Raw genomic sequence first — 19158 nt, forward strand, 5'->3', positions numbered from 1 at the left:
TATGATTAGCCCCAAGCCTGAATGAGCAGCAGGGCGGCAGGTCTGCTGACAAGACACAGAGTAATGAGATCAACAGGGCCATGGGGTCTTCCTAGGCTCTGTCCTCAGAGGGCGAGATCTGTTTAGCATCTCCATAAATACCAAGATCAGATTAGGAGGCAAGGGAAGGAGCAGTGGGGGTGGGGAGGTGAGTGGAAAGTTACTTTTCAGCTGTGTTTGCACTCTTGACTCACTGGCACTGCCACCTCGTATTCTGACCACTCTGGTCAGAATGGTGGTCAGGTGGTCCTCTACCATCTCCCACCACCCACCCATTTTAGAGGACCCTACAGGGAGGACCTGGACATTCATACAGTGAAGTATAATCATGTCTGTACACACACACACACACACACACTTTCTCTCTCTCTCTCTCAAACATACACACCTGGCAGAATGTGACTTCAGGCCACAGGAGGGAAGGGTGGAAGGGGGTTAATGAAGGATTGAGCAGTAGAAGGAAGGATATATCTCACCCAGGGCTCAGATGAAGACACCAGAGGAAGAAAAGCCAGGCTCAACCACTCCCTGCATTCCCACTAGGAGATGTGATAGGGGAGTTAAACCCGTGGATTTGGAACCAGACTGACCAGCCTCCACTCTCAGCTAGCTATATCTCTTTCTAATGCACGACCTTAGGCAATTCATTTAATCTCTCTGTGCCTTGATTTCCTCATCTTTACTGGAAGATAATGATAGAGCCTACATCACAGGGTGGTGCCGAGGGTTAAACAAGTTAGTCAGTATAAAGCACTTGAACAATGCCTAGAACGTGAACCAACACAAGAGCCCTGTAAGCGGTGTTACTATCACTTCCCTTTCCAGAATAGAAGCTGGCCTGCCCAGAGAGCCTAGGAAAGCGGGTGCTGGGATTCAGGCGGGACAGATTTCAGGTGTGGAGACATCAGCCTCATTCTGGGGTGACGAAAGGGTGAAGGAGGCAGGGTGTCCCACAAAAGCTGTGAGCCCTGGTAGGTGAGCACCAGATGGCAGGCAAGGGCTGCCCCCGTCCAGGAGGTTTGAGGTCAGCAGATACTCTCAGCATTGAGGGGGAGCGGTGAGCAAGCCCAGTGCATGGAGGGGTCAAGCTCCTTCGACATCATCCAGCAGACTGATCTACAGTAGGGCTGCCTAGGGGAGCCCTGGCCCCCAAGTGTACGACCTGACTTGGTCTCAGAGTCCCACTCAAGGAACCTAACTGGGGCAGGGGGCGGAGAAGGAAGGAGTGTTTGGGTCTCCTCTGCACTAAAGGGGAGCTTGACCATTGTGATTCTGCCCACTGAAGCAAGCAGGAATCTACTCTCCTCAGAGGTTCTTTGCGTTGACTATTTCTTCAAGAAATATTTGTTAAGCTCCTACTATGTGTGAACAAGACATCGTGCTAGACACTGTGGACGGTAAAATGCTGAATTAAACGGGGTTCTGGTCTTCAAGGAGCTTCCCAGCTAGAAAGCTGTCACCACCCGTGACATTGTCACCACCGGCTGTCACCGCCGCCGCTGCCTCGCTGCCCACGCACGCATTACACACAAACCCCCCAGAGGGCAAGAAGGGGGCGTCAGCAAATGCCAGCAAGATCGAGTTTTCCTTGCTTTCTTTTCTGGAAAACATATAATTCCCTCTCTGTACTCTTCTCACCCTGCTCTCTCTTCCACAACCCCGTTTCTATATTTCTCTCTGGGTCCCTTCTGCCCTTTCCCCCAGGCTCCGTGACCTGCTTCCCTCCCCAGCTACACCCTTCTCCTCACCCGCCCCTAACCTGCCCAACTGTCTCTATGCCCTCTTCTTTCCCCTGATTTCTTTCCTTGGCTCCCCACTCTCAGTCTCCCCAGACGCCGGTTCCCCTCTCTTCCTCCCCCCTTGCTCCCCTCTCCTGGGTCTTCTCTTCCAGCACCGGGGACAGCTCCAGCCCCCGGAACAATGGACCCCACCTAAGGGCTCCTCTGTAAATTCTCCATCTTAGTGCCTTGCCCAACTCGTGATTGGGGAGTAAGATGGGGGAAGGGTTATTATCAACAGGACCAGCTGCTCTTCTGGGGGTGGGAAGGGAGTCAGGGAGGAAGGAGATAGAAAGAGGGCGTGGCTCTTGTCTGGATTGTGCGTCCCTCTCCAGGGTAGAGAATTTGTATTCCACCCCTGAGACTGACATCACTGATGTCAGGGGAAAGGAGGTGGGAGTGGGGAGGGGGTGTGGAGGGGGGAGGTTTTTGTTGAGGAGAGCGCGGCCGGAGAGCAGAGCTCCGGGACCCAGGTGACCGGGAAAGCAGGCAGCCCCAGCGGCGGGAGCAGCCAGCAGCAGCCCAGGCCCGGGGACCGGGGTGGGGGTGGGAGGGGGGCTGAGGGGAGGACCTGAAGGGGGGCGACAGGGCCAAAGGGACCCCCGGAGCCCTGCTGCCATCAGAGACCAAGCATCTGGCATCAGGGATCTTCGGACCCAGCAGAAGGACCAGCCACAGGGGAGGTGTCCTCCAGGAAAGCCAAGGAGAACTCCACCTGCCCCACATCAGGAGTGCCCCCCTCCCAGCGCTGCTGGCCACCATACCAGGATCCTCAGCCCTCAGCTCCCATCCCCGTCACCCTCCTCAGGCCCCCCCTGCCCTCCACCTCCAGCTCTCATCTCAACCCCCAGTTCCCAGTGCCTCTGCTACCACCTTGACCCTCCAGGTCTTGGCCACACTGCCCCCCATCCTGGGATCTCTGCCAGCTCTCTGGGAGGGAGATCATTTGTTTGGGCTATGCCCCCTGGTGGCATGACAGTGTCTGCCTAGACCCCTGACCCCTAGCCTTCAACTCCCTGGGCCTCCTTTGTGTGAAGAGCTGCCCCTCTGCTATCACTGTGGTTGGGGCCACAGGGAAAGCCAGCCTCGGCTGGGCCCCAGCCCCGGCCACTTGCCTCCTTGCTGGGCAGCTCCCCCTGGCCTTCGGGCCTCTCCCTGCTCCCCTCGGCCCCTTCTCCTGGGCCGCCCTGATGAAGGAACCGGATGCCATCAAGCTGTTTGTGGGGCAGATCCCGAGGCACCTGGAGGAAAAGGACCTGAAACCCATCTTCGAACAGTTCGGTCGGATCTTCGAGCTGACTGTCATCAAGGACAAGTACACTGGGCTGCACAAGGGTGAGGGGTCAGGCCAGGCTGGAGAGGCTTCAGGGAGTGGGCTGGGAGGCTGGGTGGAGGGGACAGGACAGGCTGGAGGGATGGAGTGGCTGGAAAAGGCTGATCTGGAAGGAAAAAGAGTTCCTGGGATGGGGAGTGTAGATGGAAGAGCTAGAAGAGAACTCAGCTAGGGTGATCAGGGGACTCCAGGTGGAGGACTCAGAAGAGCCTCTTTGGGGGAAGAGTTGTCAAGGGGCTGCAGAGGTGTGGCTCCCCGAGCTGAGGCGGACGATGTGGATGTGTACACAAGGAAGGGTGGAGGAATGAGAGAGCTGGTTTGAGGGACAGAAGGTGGGCAGGGGTGTGTGTGTGAGGGAGGTGTCACGCACAAGAGGAGAGTCTTAGTAGCCTCAGATACTACTGGGACAGAAGTATGGACCTGGGGTCATGTGCTCAACCTGGAGAGAGTGGACAGATGTTCATGGACTGGGCAGGGCAGCTCCAGAACTAGAGAGGGGCCTGGAGTGACTGTAGAATGACAGGGGCTGGTGAAGATGTGGGAAGTGTAGGGACTGGGAAGTTAAGGGAGCTGGGGGAGAAGAGAGGCCTCAGGGCTGTGCCGCTAAGCAGGGTCAGGCCCAGGGTCAGTCTGGTCCGGGGTCAGGCTTTGGAGAGCCCCTGGTGGTGGAGCTCAAAGGGGCCACACTGCCTCCCCGTCCACCAGCCCAGGGACTCCTGTGCCCCCCTCTTCCCTTCCATCTCTAGCCTGCTCTCCGCCCTCGGAGTTGGAAAGAAAGGAAGAAATAGGGAAAATGAGAGAGGGGAGGGGTGATGACCAAGATGGAGGGAGGTGGAGGCGAAGGAGGAAGGGGAAAGAAGACCAGCTAAGGAAGAGAGGAAACCACAGACACGTGCTTGTCTGGAGATCACATGCCCCTTCTCCTCCCCCCACACAAAGCCCCAGCTTCCAACAGCCCAGGCTTCTCTCTCTTCCATCACCTCACCATGGAAGACTCCCGGTCTCGGGGTCTCTGCCCCGTCCTCCTCAGCCCAGAGACTCCTGGGGAGAACATGCACCCCCTCTCAGACACCCCCCCGCCCCAGCAGGCAGAAGGTAGCAAGAAGGGAGCAGCTCCCCAGTCCTCAGGCTCATGGGGAAGGAGAGCCTTTTAGGGAGGGGAGATGGGAACTCACCCCTACCCGGCCTCTCTGCCCCTGCCCCTCCTCAGGATGTGCCTTCCTGACATACTGTGCCCGCGATTCAGCCCTGAAGGCCCAGAGCGCCCTGCACGAACAGAAGACGCTTCCAGGGGTGAGTCCCACTCCAGGGCCAGAGGGCTGAGAAGGGCCGTAGAAGGGGCACCACCTTCCCAAGACACTGAACATATCTTCCGCCTCCTCTGGTCACTAGGAGGTCACTTCCTCCTGGTAGCTCCCCTCCTCCTTGCTGAAGATGCATGCATTTCTTCCCACCCATATGGAAGGAAAACAGCAATGAGTGGAGTAAACACAACCTTTGCCAGCAGCAGAGGCAGCCCCTTCGCCACCCACCCACCCGCCCCTGGGGCCACATGTAGAGGGAGGACTCGGCTGGCTGGGTGGTGTGGGGAGAAGACTGTGGGCACCAAGTGCAGGGCAGAGCGGGGCAGGAGGCGCTCAGGCACTCTTTCTGGCTCTGGGGAGGAAATCTGACTGTGAGATGGGGGAAGGGTGCTTGCACCCTGAGATGAGCAGCTGGTGCCCACTGGATGGGCATCTCTGAGCTACTTCTGAGGTCGAACAAGCTCACCTCGTATCTCCTAGGAAAAACCACAGGAACAGCGTCACAGGGCATCAGGGTGGATCAGGGCCTGGTGGGCCTGGGCTGGGAGTAAGCCCTGAGGAGTGGGGCAAGGGGCAGCAGGCAAGAGCAGGCAGCCATCAGCATGGAGGATCCGGTCTGACCCCACCGAGCGTGCCTAGGGAGGCAGGGTGGCCTCTAATGTGGCCTCCCTCCTGCAAGGTCAGAGCTCTTTGTCTTCCTCTCAGCCATCCTTGCAGCTCGTCCCAGGCCTGGGTAGGGGGAGGATGAAGACAAGAATAACGACTCTCAGACTGCGCCCCCAGTTATTCATCCTGGGGGGAAAGGATGTGCCATTTCTTTTCCGTATCTCTCGGCTTCTGCAGTCTCCCCTGGAAAGTGCCTCTTGAGAGCTAACTCCATCCTTCCCTCCAGCCAATATTTGCTGAACAGTCTGAGTGCTGGAGACACACCTGTCATATCCCCTTCTCCTTCCCTTGTGTGGGAAATGGAGATGCAGCCTGTTTTTCCAGCTCTGCCAGGGAGGGAAATAGACAAAACAGATGGGAAGAGGGTTGGGGGGAATCCAGGAAAACAGAACTGTCTCCATCACTCCCAACTTCACACCCTCCGCGGCTCAGTGACCCTCTGTGGCCCTCGACCCTCAGTGTCCCTAGGGAAGCAGATCCACCACCAGGCCCCGCCTGCACCCACTCTCCTCCCGTCCACGGCCCATGACGTGAAGGGTCTGGGCATGTGTGAGCAGGCTCGGCTTCTAAGAAGCACGTGTGTGTGTGTGTGTGTGCTCATGTGTGTCTGTGTGTGTTTGTGTTTGGGCACAAGCATCTCCAGGAAGCCTGGTTTCCATTGCATGACCTCACGTTCCTCCTTTTTCTCTTTCTTCTGTGGAAGCCCCGCACAGATCAACAGTTTTCATTTCCGTTGCTCTTTCTCTTTTTCTGTTGTCTCCCATCTCAGAATTCCTGTGAAAAGAGGAGTGGGGAGGGCCAAGGGAGGTGGTAGAAAGCAGGGTTGGGGGGTCATGGCTGAGAGAGACGGCAGGGATGGGCAGGAGCCCCTGGGCCATCTATGCCAGCAGGGGGCTTCCTCCCTGGCCCTGTCCCCCTCCAGCCGCCTGTGTGGCTCGGGCATGGCTCCATCCTGGGTATGGAAAGGTGCTGCCTCCTCTTCCTGAGGAAGTAAGGCCTGGGCTCAGAGGTGAGTGAGGAGGGCACCCCAGTGAATAATTGTCCAGCCCTGCCTCAAGCGCCCAGGTGATGCTGAGTTCTCACTCTGGCCCCTGCCCCAGATGACAGGATCCAGACGCACCTCACAGAGCTTTCAGTAGGGAATGAGGGATTCTGTCCTCTAATGGGGGGCCCGTGTTGGGGTTTTTGGGGAGCAGACCAGGGCAGCCTAGGAGAGCCAAGCTCGGCCTGATCCTGTGTGCCCCAGGTCTTTTCTCAGCCACCTGCCTTTCTGGCAGCAGTGTTTTCCTTCAGATGAGTGTGCAAGTGTGTGTGTGTGTGTGTGTGAATGTATGTGTGTGTCCAGTCTCCAGCTCTGGCACAATTGTGTTGGGAAGTTCCCCCTACTGTCTAATCTCCATGCTTCCTTCTGCAGGTTCTTTCTTTAATGGGGGCGTTGACTCTCTCTCCTTTCCCACATCTTTGTCACCCCAGAATCTGGAAGGCACTGCCATATTTGGGTGATGCTCAATGCTACAGAGTTAAAGAATGGGAGCTGGACCTATGGCCATGGAACCCCATTTCCTTCTCTCCTCCCTAAGAGTTCCCAGGAGAGGCTCTGTCACAGGACCCTGAATTCTCTCCGTGAGCATTCTCCCTGTGGCCTCCTCGAGGTGGTAGCATGAAGGACTCCTTTTATCTGGCCTGCCTTTCCTGCTCTACTTGGGCCAAAATCCCACGGCGGGGACATGAGTCCCCCCTTCACCTTGCCGTTGGGCAGGAGGATTATGACTCCACAGAGAGGGCCTGTGTGTGACCTGGGACACCAGGCTTGAGTCTGAAGCTGGGAGTGGCAGGGCACCAGGCCTCTGCCTTCAGAAAAATTAGATCTGTGGGCATGGAAGTGGGGTCTTTGCTATTGGTGAGAAGGACTTACTTACAAGTGACCATGTTGGTGGGGGTCTTATAGATACTTGGTTGGAGTATAAATAGCCCCTTCTTCTTTGGGAGGCCCTGGGGAGGACTTATCACCTGGCGGGTAGTAGCTAGGGAAGAGAGGCACCCGGCACCTGGTTGCCAGGTAAACAGGGCCCAGCTGGACTCAGGGGAGGGGGCAGGTGTGCCCGAGCTGAGCTAACAAAGGCTGAGCTTCCCACAGGAAGTGCCAGGCCAAGAAGGAGAGGCTGGGAATGGGGCACTGGGGGCCATCAAGGGAGAAGGCTGTCTGCGGGGGAGTGGGGAGAGCCTTCTGTCACCGTGGTCTGTGCTGTGGTCTGTGCACTTGGGTGTTTTTGTGCGAATCTATATCAGCTGTGGATATTTATTGATATGCTATTTTTGTGCCTGGGAGCCTTGCAGGGCAGGAACACCATTCTCTCTCTCTGGATCCCAGGTTCCCCATCCTCAACCAGAACAGCAAATCCCCAGGGTCCTGTTGGGAAGGGTTAGTGCCAAGCCTAAGAATTCCCCAAAGCTGTGACTCCAGCACTGTGGCTCAGGTCCTACTGCTCCTGTAGTGGGGTTGAGAAGTTGGCTGCTGAGATGCCCATGAGGGGACTTCCTGGTCACTTAGACCAGAGAACAGAAGAGGAGAGTGAAAGAGCGAGAGGCCTGAGTGGCTGACCACTACCCCTTGCTGCATCCACGCACACACACACACACACACGCCCTTGAGGAGATTGAGCCTCCGATGGGATAATCCCAGATTGCTGAAGGATAAAGCTGGGGCAGATTGGCCAGAGGATTTTTGTGTCTGTTACCACCCACCCCTGCCAGCTGCTCTCAGATCCAGAGACTAGGGGGAGGGGTGGACAGGGAGAAGGCATTGGTTGAGGCAGGGCCTAGATTGGATCTGGAGCTGAGATACCTCACCTGCAGAGTCCAGCTGGACAGACTGGCATGATCTGCCACCTGGGAACAAGGCGCATGTGAGAAGTGGGCAGGGACAACTATCATTCCTGCGCGTCTCAGGGTGATGTGCTGACACATGAAGTCTCAAGGTTAGAACACTAGGGCTGCGGGGAACCTGACTCTAGACTGCCAGATCCAGCCCATTTCACAGATGAGGAAGCTGAGGCTTAGAGGAGAGAAATGTCCAAGGTCACCCAGCTAGTGAGTGGCAGGGCCAGCCCTCAAAGTCTATCTAGTGCTTTTCCTGAGAGTAACTTTGGTCCCACCCTTGGAACGTGGATGAATGGTTACTTCTGTTTATTTTTTGGCCACTAGAACAAGGGCAGCTCCACCAGCAGGTGAGTGGGGTGACCAGGTGTGGCCCCAACAGTCAAAGTCTTCAACAGCAAAATATATTCAGACCTGAAATACTGAGTCCTCTCCTGCCTCTCCAGTTGCTAAGATGCTCCCCACCCTGGTGAAGGAAATCAACCTGCAGGAGTCATTCCCAAGTCCTCTCACCAGACAGGAACACAGAGAAGGGAACTGTCTGCATTTCCACCGGAAGCTGAACAAAGGGAGATGCTGCAGGGGTAGGGAGAGCTCAGGAGGACTTCTGGGTGCCCAGAGAATCTCAAAGGAGCACGGGACAGCCGTTCCCCCCCTAGAGCTGTCTTGACAGTGAGACACCAAGGATTTGATCTGGAAGAGGAAGACAGGAGCTTGGACAGTATGGCTTCTGTAGAGCCTACTCAGCGCCTCCCTCCAGAATCAGGAAGCTCTCCTGGGCCCCTCCCCCACCTTTCAGCCCCCACTAAATCCTCCACCCCCAACATACTCTGTTCCCACCCCGCTCCCCACTCCTTCTCCGGGTGTGTGGAGCAGCAGAAGTGATGACGTCACCACGGTCGCCAGGGCGACGGGGACGGATAAATCAGGCTGAGTGGGCGGTTGCCATGGCGCGCATTCTCCCGTTGCCACGGAGACTGGGCATCTGCTCCCTTTGTGCTGCCCGAGTGCCTTCCCCCTGGGGTCAAGGGGTGTAGGGGGGCAGAAAAAGAGGCAGCCACACCTCCAGGGGTCAGACGGAAGTCGGAGCATCTGTGGGGTCTCCTTCAGTCTAGAGTCTTCCTTGGGGCTTGCTTGATGGGGTGGCCTCTGCTGCTCCTACTTTGTAGAACTGAGGCAGCCTTGCTGAATAGCCCTTGGTTGGGCTCTATCCCAGGACCCGGGTCCTGTGGGCAGCCCGACTCTCCCCCTAAGGAGAGCAGCACCTCTCCTTGGCCGAATCATCTGGGGCCCTACCTGAGCTTGGAGTCCTGCCCCACGAGCACCCTCCTCTCCTTCCTCTCCTTCCTCTCCCTCTAATCCCAAACAAGCCTGAACCCCATCCCTTCCTTCCCACCAAGAGTTTAGAGGGCTGGGCCTGGGGCTTACTCCCTCCAGCCTCTCTGCAGATCCTGGCCTGGGGAGGGCACCTGGGGCAGTCAGCAGTGGTCCCCAGCAGTTCTTTCTCTTCTTTCCTTTAGATGAACAGGCCAATCCAGGTCAAGCCAGCCGACAGCGAGAGCCGAGGAGGTAGGTTCTGTACCTTTGGAAAGGTGGGCATGAGTCAGGGTGGCCAGAGGGGATGTGATCCAGCCCACTGCTGAGATGGCAAAACTGAGGCCCACAGGGGAGTGTAAGTCAGCCCTTCAGAACCGGGGTGTCCTCTCTCTGTAACTGTAGCCTATCCCCCAACCATCCCCGTTTCACTCTCTAGAGCCAGTGGTCCCCAGGGTGAGGGGAGTCCCACGGAAGAGCGGAGGTGAAGGGGAGAAGGGGAGGGGTCTCTGCCTGTCCCAGGCTGGAGCAGGGCAGGGAGGTGCCCCCAAGGCCCTGCATCTGCCCCTCCTCCTATGCGCTCCCCGCCAGAAGACCGGAAGCTCTTTGTGGGGATGCTAGGGAAGCAGCAGACAGATGAGGACGTCCGGAAGATGTTCGAGCCCTTCGGCACCATAGACGAGTGCACTGTGCTCCGGGGCCCAGACGGCACCAGCAAAGGTAGCCCGCTGGCACGCCCCCCACCGGACCCTCCCCCCCTGCTTCCGTGGGCAATGGGGACCCCGGGGCACCCTCCAGGGTGGGCACTCACCCCTTCCTCCTCCCTCTTGAACTCTTCAGGCTGCGCCTTCGTGAAGTTCCAGACCCACGCGGAGGCCCAGGCGGCCATCAACACCCTTCACAGCAGCCGGACCCTGCCGGTAAGTGTCACCGCTGCCCTAGCCCTCAGGCCTCTTCCAGCCTCACTGGGCCCAAACCAGACCCTGGCTCAAAGGGGGCAGTCTGTTCTGGATAGGATCTTTGGATTTATTAAAAAAGAATTTTCTAGCAGAAGAATCAAACCTCTTAGGGACCGCTTCCCCTTGGAAAGACCATCGCTCTGCCCCTTGTCCCCATGCCCATCCCCCATCTTCAGTCCAAAAGTCCTTGCCCTCTTCTCCAGCCTTCTCCAGCCGTCAGCCCTCTTCACTTTTCACCTCTTCTCCCTCCTCCCCCCCACAGCCCCCGCCCCCACTGGCTAGGCATCGGGATGCTTGCTTAGCGGCCCCACGTGCCCTCTACACCTTCACCCTGCTGCCCCACCCCCTCCCCTCACATTGGCAGTGGATTAGCTAGCTGACTCCTCACTCCAGTACTCTTGCCTGGAAAATCCCATGGACGGAGGAGCCTGATGCACTGCAGTCCATGGGGTCACTGAGAGTCGGACACAACTGAGCAACTTCACTTTCACTTTTCACTTTCATGCACTGGAGAAGGAAATGGCAACCCACTCCAGTATTCTTGCCTGGAGAATCTCAGGGATGGGGGAGCCTGGTGGGCTGCCGTATATGAGGTCGCACAGAGTCGGACACGACTGAAGTGACATAGCAGCAGCAGCAGCAGCAGCTAGCTGACTGCTCTCACAGAGGGCTCCCCAGCAGAGCAACCCCCCCAAAAGGAACTAGCTAGCTCCCAAGGAAGTTTGGAGTTTGGTTTCCTCAAACTCCATCAGGTTCTCTAACAGAGGCTGGACAAGCAGGCACTTAGCAGGGACCTGGGCGAGAGGATACAGCATCAGATAGAGAAATGTGTTCCAGAGCCCAGGATTCTACAAGGATCCTTGCAAATGTTCCAGGCTAGTTTTTATTTACTAATAGCGTAGGCTGGTGTTCAATGTCGAGCTGTGTCCACTGAGCACACCGTGAGGACTGGGACCCCAGGGAGCAGCTACAAAGCAAGACAAGCTTGAGGTTAAACATTTGCTGTAGCTGATCCACCCTGGGGATGATTTCCGGCTCAGGATCTGCATGGAGAGGCCAGGAGTTCCCTTTGCATTCTGGGAGCATCTTCCCCTTTCCAGAACATGGCTTCATATTCCTCGACTTTTCCTGGTCTCTTGCACGACCTGTCATGGGGGGAGGGCAGGATGAAAGCCTCCCCATTTGACATTGGCACTATGATGGCTGCCCTCTGAACGAGGCCAAGCCAGGGTGGTGGAACTGAGGCCAGGTCCTCAAGGCTCTGGGGAGGAGAGACGCTGACTCCATCCCTCTGACCACGTGTTGGGCCGGTGCTCAGGGTGCCTCATCCAGCCTGGTGGTGAAGTTTGCCGACACGGAGAAGGAGCGCGGTCTCCGCCGAATGCAGCAGGTGGCCACCCAGCTGGGCATGTTCAGCCCCATCGCTCTCCAGTTCGGCGCCTACAGCGCCTACACCCAGGCCGTGAGCATCTCCCTCCAGGGTCCTGCCCCCACCTCCCAGTGGCAAGGCCCAGGGTGGAGAGGGGAGCCGGATCAGGGTGCAGGGCCCCAGTCTCCTCCCTTCCTCTGTTCCCAGCTAATGCAGCAGCAGGCGGCCCTGGTGGCGGCTCACAGTGCCTACCTCAGCCCCGTGGCCACCATGGCCGCCGTGCAGATGCAGCACATGGCCGCCGTCAATGCCAACGGCCTCATCGCCACCCCCATCACCCCCTCCTCAGGTGAGGCGCAGGCAGGGCACGGGGAGGGGACAGGGTGCAGGTGGGGAGGGACACAGGCACCCCCATCACCCCCTCCCAGGTAAAGCCCAGGCAGGGCACGGGGAGGGGGACAGGGTGCAGGTGGGGAGGGGGACACAGGGACCTCCATCACCCCCTCCCAGGTAAGGTCCAGGCAGGGCTGGGCTGGGCTGGGCTGGGCTGGGCTGGGGTGCCGGAGGCAGCTCATGGGAGCTTCCACATGGTGCAGGTGGGGAGGGGGGCCCAGGGCATCGAGCATCGCTCAGGGAAGCGTGGGGTCTGGGAGGGGTCAGGGGTCAGACAGTAGCCTGCTCCTCCCCTCCGCCTCCAGACTTGCTGACCATCTCTCTGCATCTCTCTGTATCTGCTTTTCTGCCCTGTCTGTGCTGCTTTCTCCTCCCCAGGAACCAGCACGCCTCCTGCCATCGCTGCCACACCCGTCTCTGCCATCCCTGCTGCCCTGGGCGTCAACGGCTACAGCCCAGTGCCCACCCAGCCCACTGGGCAGCCTGCCCCTGACGCTCTATATCCCAACGGGGTTCACCCCTACCCAGGTGGGGTTCTCTGCCCGCCTGCCCACTGCTCTCCTCAGCAACCATCCCCCCTACCACTCTCACTGTGGGCAGTCAGGACCCCTCTTTCCTCTCCAGCCTCCGAGGTGACAAGGCGCTTTCTCCTGCTTTGTCACCCAGGGCAGGGATGTTCCTTCCCTGTCTTGGCCAGGGAAGCTGAGGCATACAGAGGCGAGGCAACTTGTCCAGGGTAGCATGGCCAGCCACGACTCAAGTCTCGCTGATGCCAGGCTCTCCCTTCTGCCCATGACTCAGTGCATGTCCACCCTCTCAGTTCACCCCCATGCCCTCCCATGAGGTTCTCCCCCCCATGCCTGCCTGGCCTTGGCTCCCAGAAGCACAGGTGGGGCCCCCCGCTGCCTGAGCCCCCCTCATGGTCAGCACTGCTCTCCCCAGCCCAGAGCCCCGCGGCCCCCGTGGACCCCCTGCAGCAGGCCTACGCGGGGATGCAGCACTATACAGGTGAGGAGCCCCGGCCTCAGCCAGGGTGGAAGGGTTGACGAGAGGGAAAGAGGCCTGGGCTTCCTGCTTTCTGCCAGTCGCCCCCTCAGACTTACCTCAGGCCATACCTGCAAGGACACACCTTTATGGGCATGGTCTGAGGCAGCCCTCCCCTGACACCTCTCATCCCTGTCAGCTCCATCTGCCAGCCTATGGGCAGAGGGGCAGTGTTGGTTAGGAGGGCCAGGGGCAGGGGCATCTCAGGAACCCCCTCAACTCTGTCTGTTCTCCACAACTCCCCCCGCCCCCAGCAGCTTACCCAGCAGCCTACAGCCTGGTGGCACCTGCGTTCCCACAGCCTCCTGCTCTGGTGGCCCAGCAGCCCCCGCCACCCCCACAGCAGCAGCAGCAGCAGCAACAGCAACAGCAGCAACGGGAAGGTGTGGTATGGCCTGGGGTGGGGGGATCCCCGCTAAGAGCTTTCAGGGGGGTGCCCTTGTCTTGGGCTCCAAGGCCACCTCTGGCCCTGTGCGTGGAGATGAGTGGGTAGGGGACAGATGCGGTGGCTGGCACCCTGGCCTACACGTTGGGGGCTGCCTTCCCCGGCCCCTCGCAGTCTGTCTCCCCATCACTGAGCGCCTCCTTCCGTCTCTACTGCCACCCAGGCCCCGACGGCTGCAACATCTTCATCTACCACCTGCCCCAGGAGTTCACGGACTCGGAGATCCTCCAGATGTTTGTCCCCTTCGGCCATGTCATCTCAGCCAAAGTCTTTGTTGACAGAGCCACCAATCAGAGCAAGTGCTTTGGTAAGTACACGACGATCCAAAAGAGAAAATAGGGCGCTTTTTGGCCAGATGAGGACAAGGTCTGATGCGTTTGAAGGCACTTTGGGTTGCAGTGGGTCTTCCCAGATGGCGCTAGTGGTAAAGAATGTGCCTGCCAATGCAGGAGACTGTGAGAGACATGGGTTCGATCCCTGGATGGGAAGATCCCTTGGAGGAAGGCATGGCAACCCACTCCAGTATTCTTGACTGACAAATCCTGTGAACAGAGGAGCCTGCCAGGCTACTGTCCTTAGGGTCGCACAGAGTCAGACACGACTGAGCGACTTAGCGTGCACACATGCACATGTGGTTGCAATGGGCCCAGTATTCGAAATCCAGATCATCTAGGAGTCTGAAAGAATCATTTTTTCCACTCCTGATATCCCATACCAGCTGCTGCCCAAGCCCATCCCCTCCTCCAGAAACCACATCTTTCCTCCTTTAAGAGCTGGTCAAATCCATGCTCCAAGAGGACTGGAAGAGGCTCAGAAGCTGGGGTAGTTCAGTTTTCAAAAGGAAGGCTTAGGGAGCAGGGTTTAGTTGTCTTTATTCTTTGAAAGGCTGCTTCAGGGTAGAAAGGGGGTGTACTTGTCCTCTGGGCTTCAGATGTCATTTAGGGTCTGGAGCGGAAGTTTCAAAAGGCAGGTTCTGAGCTATCCAGGCCAAGGAGGGAGCTTCCCCTCAAAGAATGCAGAAAGGAAGGTCCTGGGGTACACAAGAGGGTGGACTGGACTCATCCACTCAACTACTACTTACTGAAAGCCTCCGGTGTGCTGGGCAGTTTCTGGGCATTTGGGAGACATGGAAAAAGTAGGGTGATTACAGGAAAGCAAAGGGTAGGCCTTGGCCTAAGCTCAGGGGAATGAGGGGGGCTAGGCCAGGCCTTATGACCCTCTCACCTTAGGCTTTGTGAGTTTCGACAATCCAGCCAGCGCCCAGGCTGCCATCCAGGCCATGAACGGTTTCCAGATTGGCATGAAGCGCCTCAAAGTCCAGTTAAAGCGGCCTAAGGATGCCAATCGGCCCTACTGAGGGCACCCAGGTGGGTCCCGCTCCCGTCCTGTCAGCTCTCTAGCCCCTCACACTGCAGCCAGGGCCCCCACCCCTTTTCCCAGCCCCCTCAGGGATGCCCACCCCTGGCTCTGGGCACTTCAGGGACCTGGAGCAGCTTCCTCAGCTGCTTTCAATCACCCAGGTCTCTCTCTTTCACTTTCTCTTTCACACACACACACACACACACACACACACACACACACGCACACACTGTGACCCCAGAGAGAGCCAAGTCTGTATCTATCTGTGTCCACTCCCTAGAACTTCCCCAGTATCTGGTCTCGTTTGTCTGGTCAGTGTCCATGTGTCTATGTGTTTCTCTTTCTGGTTTTCCTTTGGGATGGAGTAGAATTAGGGGAGTAGGGTTTGGGGACTAGGGGGACTGGTTTAGGGTACTGGAGGGTCCTAAAATCACTGGCTCCTAGAATATCTGTTGTCCTGAGAAGTGGGGACATCAGGTCCTGGTGCCCTGGACCCCAAGTGGTAGCAGTAGACCCATGGGACAGGGGAGAGTGACAGAACAGGTTGGGGGGAGTCTGAGTGTCAGGCCTCTGGGAAGTACCTTTGGTTCAGGTGAGGTGGCTGGAATGCTGGACTGCCTGTGAATTTTACATAACAGGCCCCCTCCTCCCCATTGCCCGCCACCACCCCAACCTCATGGCCACAGAGCTGTGAGCTTTGATTACTTTTGTGTTGTTTAATCTCTTTTGGACCAAACCCCTGAAAAAAACACAACCCAAGAACAATACCCACATTTTCTGTTTTTCCCCCTTTCCCCCCAATCCTGGCTGCTTAACTCCCCCCCACCCTGGGGGCCCCCCAGCCCAGGGCCCGTGTCCATTGTCGGCCGAAGCCCCCATCCCCGGACCCCTGCTCCGGGCCCCTGTAAGTTGCATGGAACGAGCGTGTTGTCTTTGGAGCCGATTGTTTGTTATTTGGGGAGGGGGCCGCGGAGGGAAGCGCCCCCCAGCCCAGGGTCAGGGCCGGGGGCAGCTCGCGGGACGTGCTTGGTCAACAGTGGTTGGTGACTGTGGTCTGTGTTCCGTGCATTTCTCTCTGGCTTTCTTTGTTCCTTTTCTAAAAGGAATGAGAGCACCCCCTAGGGGCTGGGGCGGGTCTCACCCCATGAGACCGCAGCCCCGGCTCCGCCCCGGCCTGCTCTGCCGCCCTTTTGCGGACGCCCCCTTGCTCTTTTCCAGGTGTCTGTCCCTATACCTCGCCCTCCTTCCTCTGAGTCCCCTCTGCCTGCCTGTGTGTCACCTTGTGTCTTTGCCTCTCCTCCTCTGGCCCCTGTCTCCACACCCTCCAGCCTTTCTTCTCACGGGCTGTTTGAGTATTTCCTTCCTAACATCCTTCCGTTTCCTGTATCATCTGCCCCACCCCTCCCATCTCCTCTCCTCCACCCTGGCCCCTTGTCGAATGGCTGGGGCGCCAGACGGTTCAGTTTGGACCGAGGCCTTCCTGATGACCTGCCTTCCTCAGCGCCCCCGGCTCCCTCTGACCCCAGGGCCTGTGACCTGCATCCGCTGCCGTCTTCCCCCCAGCCTCACCTGTGTTTCCTTCCTTCACAGGTCTGGAGACACCAGAGGAAGGGGCGCCTCACCCCTCTCCCCACGGCTGGCCCCGGCCCTCTCTGCACATCCGCCCTGGGCCTTGTCTGGGCTCTGGGGCAAACGCTGCTTCGTGGCCCCGGGGGCACAGGACACCGGCCCACTCCCATCACCCCGCTTCCCCCAAAGGGCCTTTTCCTGCCAGGTGCCCTTTTGGCCTTTTGTGAGGGAGCGTGGACCAGGCGCGAAGGCTCGGGGCTATCTGCCTTCTGCTGAGGCTCCTGTGACAGGCCTCCTGTGCCCAGCTTTCGCACCTGCCTCCCCGACCAGTGGGCCTCGTCTACCTGTGTGGCCCGGGAGGGCAGCGGGGGCCTCCGACACGCTCCCCACCCACCTCACCCCAGCCTCTTCCCCACATTAGGGGTTTCTCAGAAGCTGGTTCTCACACTCCCTGCCACCCTCAGCTTGAGGTAGGATAACCCTTAACCCTGGGCTCCCAGCCCTAAAACACTGCCTCCCCTGAGGGCCCCCCTAAGGAGGGTGTTGGGGAGCCCTGAGGGCTGCCTCTCCGCCAGTCAGCCACAGAGACCCTCCTCCTTTCATGAGGAAAAGACCTCCCCCAAACCCCTAAAAATGTTTACAGTCTCTGCTGGTCCCCTCCGTGTAAATACCACTACCACCCGTGCGTTATCCAGCCCGGCCCAGCCCGGACGCTGCCATCTCTCTTTCTGGGAGTTTAGACAATATTTCCCTTGGATTTTTTCTCTCTCTTGATTTCTCCCTTTGCTTTGGGGGGTAACTGGGTATTTGGGAGGAGGGGTGTGGGGCGGGCTCAAAGGGTTTATTACCTGATCATTTTCTTTAGAAAGAGGTTTTAGGGAACAGAAATGGGGTAGGGGGGGAGTGGTAAGGGAAGAGTGGGGAGTCAGTTTCAGACACTTCTCTATGCTTAACTTATTTATTTATTGCATTTTACTTTTAAAGAGTTGGTCTTTTCTGTCTAAATAAAGAAAAAAGTTTAAAAGCTTCAAATAAGTGTCTTGGAAGGATGGAGGTAGGGTATCTGGTGCCCACAGGGGGTGGGGGGAGAAGGAGATAGAGGGTGAGGTTGGGGAGAGAAAACTCCACGAGGAAGGCCCAGACGTCCTCATAGGAAGTCCTTTGAGCACAGTCTAGGCCTTGACCATGCCTTCATGATCTTGTTCCTCTGCCCTTCTTTTGGGCTTAGTTCTGGAATGCTCTACAGAGCAGGCACAGAAGGGAGAAAGCAGGTCAGCAAGGCCTCTTTCCCATAGCCAGACCTGTCCATCTGAAGGCTGAGGACATGCGGCCTCACACTTCAGACCTCCGTCCCTCGTTCACATGGGGGAGCTGTGGGATGCTGGGAGCGGAGTGTGCCACCTCCGTTTATAATGCAATTGCTCTGTACCTACCTGGTTCTCTTCTAGGCCCTTAATGTGCATTTCCTCATTTCAACAACCCTATGTTCTTGCTGTTCAGTTGCTCAGTCGTGTCCAACTCTTTGCTACCCCATGGACTGCAGCATGCCAGGCTTTCCTGTCCTTCACTATCTCCTGGAGTTTGCTCAGCTCAAACTCATGTCCATTGAGTTGATGACATGAGGCAGGATATAATTTTAGACAGGGAAATGGAGGATGTGGAGGTGAGCTCGCTTACCCAGCGTCACAGTGATGAAGGGATGGTGCAGCAATGGAACCCAGGCCCCAAAGCCCAAGACGCACTTGTTTCACACCTTCAACTACCTGTGACCTGAGGCAAAGATCCCAAGAAGTATCTAGCAGGCCAGAGCAGTGACTCCTATCAAGCAGAAAATGGATGCATTAGCCCTAGGTCTCTCGCTTGTCTAGATTCCACCCTGTAAACTGCTTTCCTGCTGGGGTTCACACAGGTGTTGTCTTTAACTTCACAACATATGGGCCATTTGGTTCTAGGCGGCTACCTGCAACCTCACCCTCATGGCATTCTACTTATAAACTTGCTCACTTTCCAACCTAGATCTGGCCTCAGGCCAGAGCTGTTCCGTGAGAGGACAAGGATGAGTGAATCCCCACAACTCACCCCCCATCTATGCCTCCATACTTCTGCCTTTTCTTAAACTGCCCCAAACTAAGAAGAGGCAGAAAGAGAAGTAACATGTGTGGCACTGGAGGGACTATCTGTGGACACTGTTTCAAGGAAAAAACACGTCTCTTGGCTTGGTAAGACATCAGGGATGGGACTTACTCAGGATTCTGAGCCAAGTCCTCAGCATATGAAATCTCAAACAGAGACATAGGTGTGTGTGTGTGGTCAGAGATGGGATGAGGTGTGCACAAGGAGGATCACCAGAGTTGGAATTAACATTGTGAATTTTCCCCTGAGCTGCTCCCTGTGGCTTTGCAAGTTTCTGGGTCAGGACAGAAAGATGGAAGGTTGGGTTTAAACCAAAAGGCACCTCCAGAGTGATTTACTGACAGCTGGGATCTCCTGAGATTTGGGGACTGGGGGGACTAGGAAGGTCCCCTTCCTGGCATCTTTCCCTTCACACAAACAGGGAAGGCAGCATTCATTGCTTGTCACTGCTTGGTGCTGTCCTGCCTCCCTCAAGGCTGCAGCCAGTTTTTCTCCAGAGAAGCATTAGGCAAGTCAGGTTGAATGATGGGGATGAAGAAGACACAGGGTTCTTCTGAGGAATCAGAACATCTGGAC

General features: G+C 57.4%; 1 protein-coding gene across 31 annotated transcripts; it reads left to right on the forward strand.

The window, feature by feature from the left end:
- Window positions 1-3007: 3007 nt before the first annotated feature.
- On the forward strand, window positions 3008-14878 carry CELF3 (CUGBP Elav-like family member 3). 31 transcript variants are annotated; one of them, XM_068966420.1, is made up of 13 exons: window positions 3008-3152; window positions 4361-4443; window positions 9518-9575; window positions 9864-10031; window positions 10152-10231; window positions 11589-11732; window positions 11847-11988; window positions 12411-12560; window positions 12975-13041; window positions 13326-13392; window positions 13441-13459; window positions 13685-13768; window positions 14751-14878. In XM_068966420.1, exons 1-13 carry the CDS (start codon window positions 3008-3010, stop codon window positions 14876-14878), a joined length of 1335 nt encoding a protein of 444 aa, XP_068822521.1. The 31 variants fall into 31 exon arrangements, with proteins under 31 accessions (XP_068822521.1, XP_068822516.1, XP_068822523.1 ...); XM_068966415.1 differs by having other exon boundaries at window positions 12975-13040; window positions 13331-13392; window positions 13685-13828; XM_068966422.1 differs by having other exon boundaries at window positions 12975-13040; window positions 13331-13392.
- Window positions 14879-19158: the final 4280 nt, after the last annotated feature.

The sequence above is a fragment of the Capricornis sumatraensis genome, chromosome 2 (assembly GCF_032405125.1).
Source record: "Capricornis sumatraensis isolate serow.1 chromosome 2, serow.2, whole genome shotgun sequence".
Lineage (NCBI taxonomy): Eukaryota > Metazoa > Chordata > Mammalia > Artiodactyla > Bovidae > Capricornis > Capricornis sumatraensis.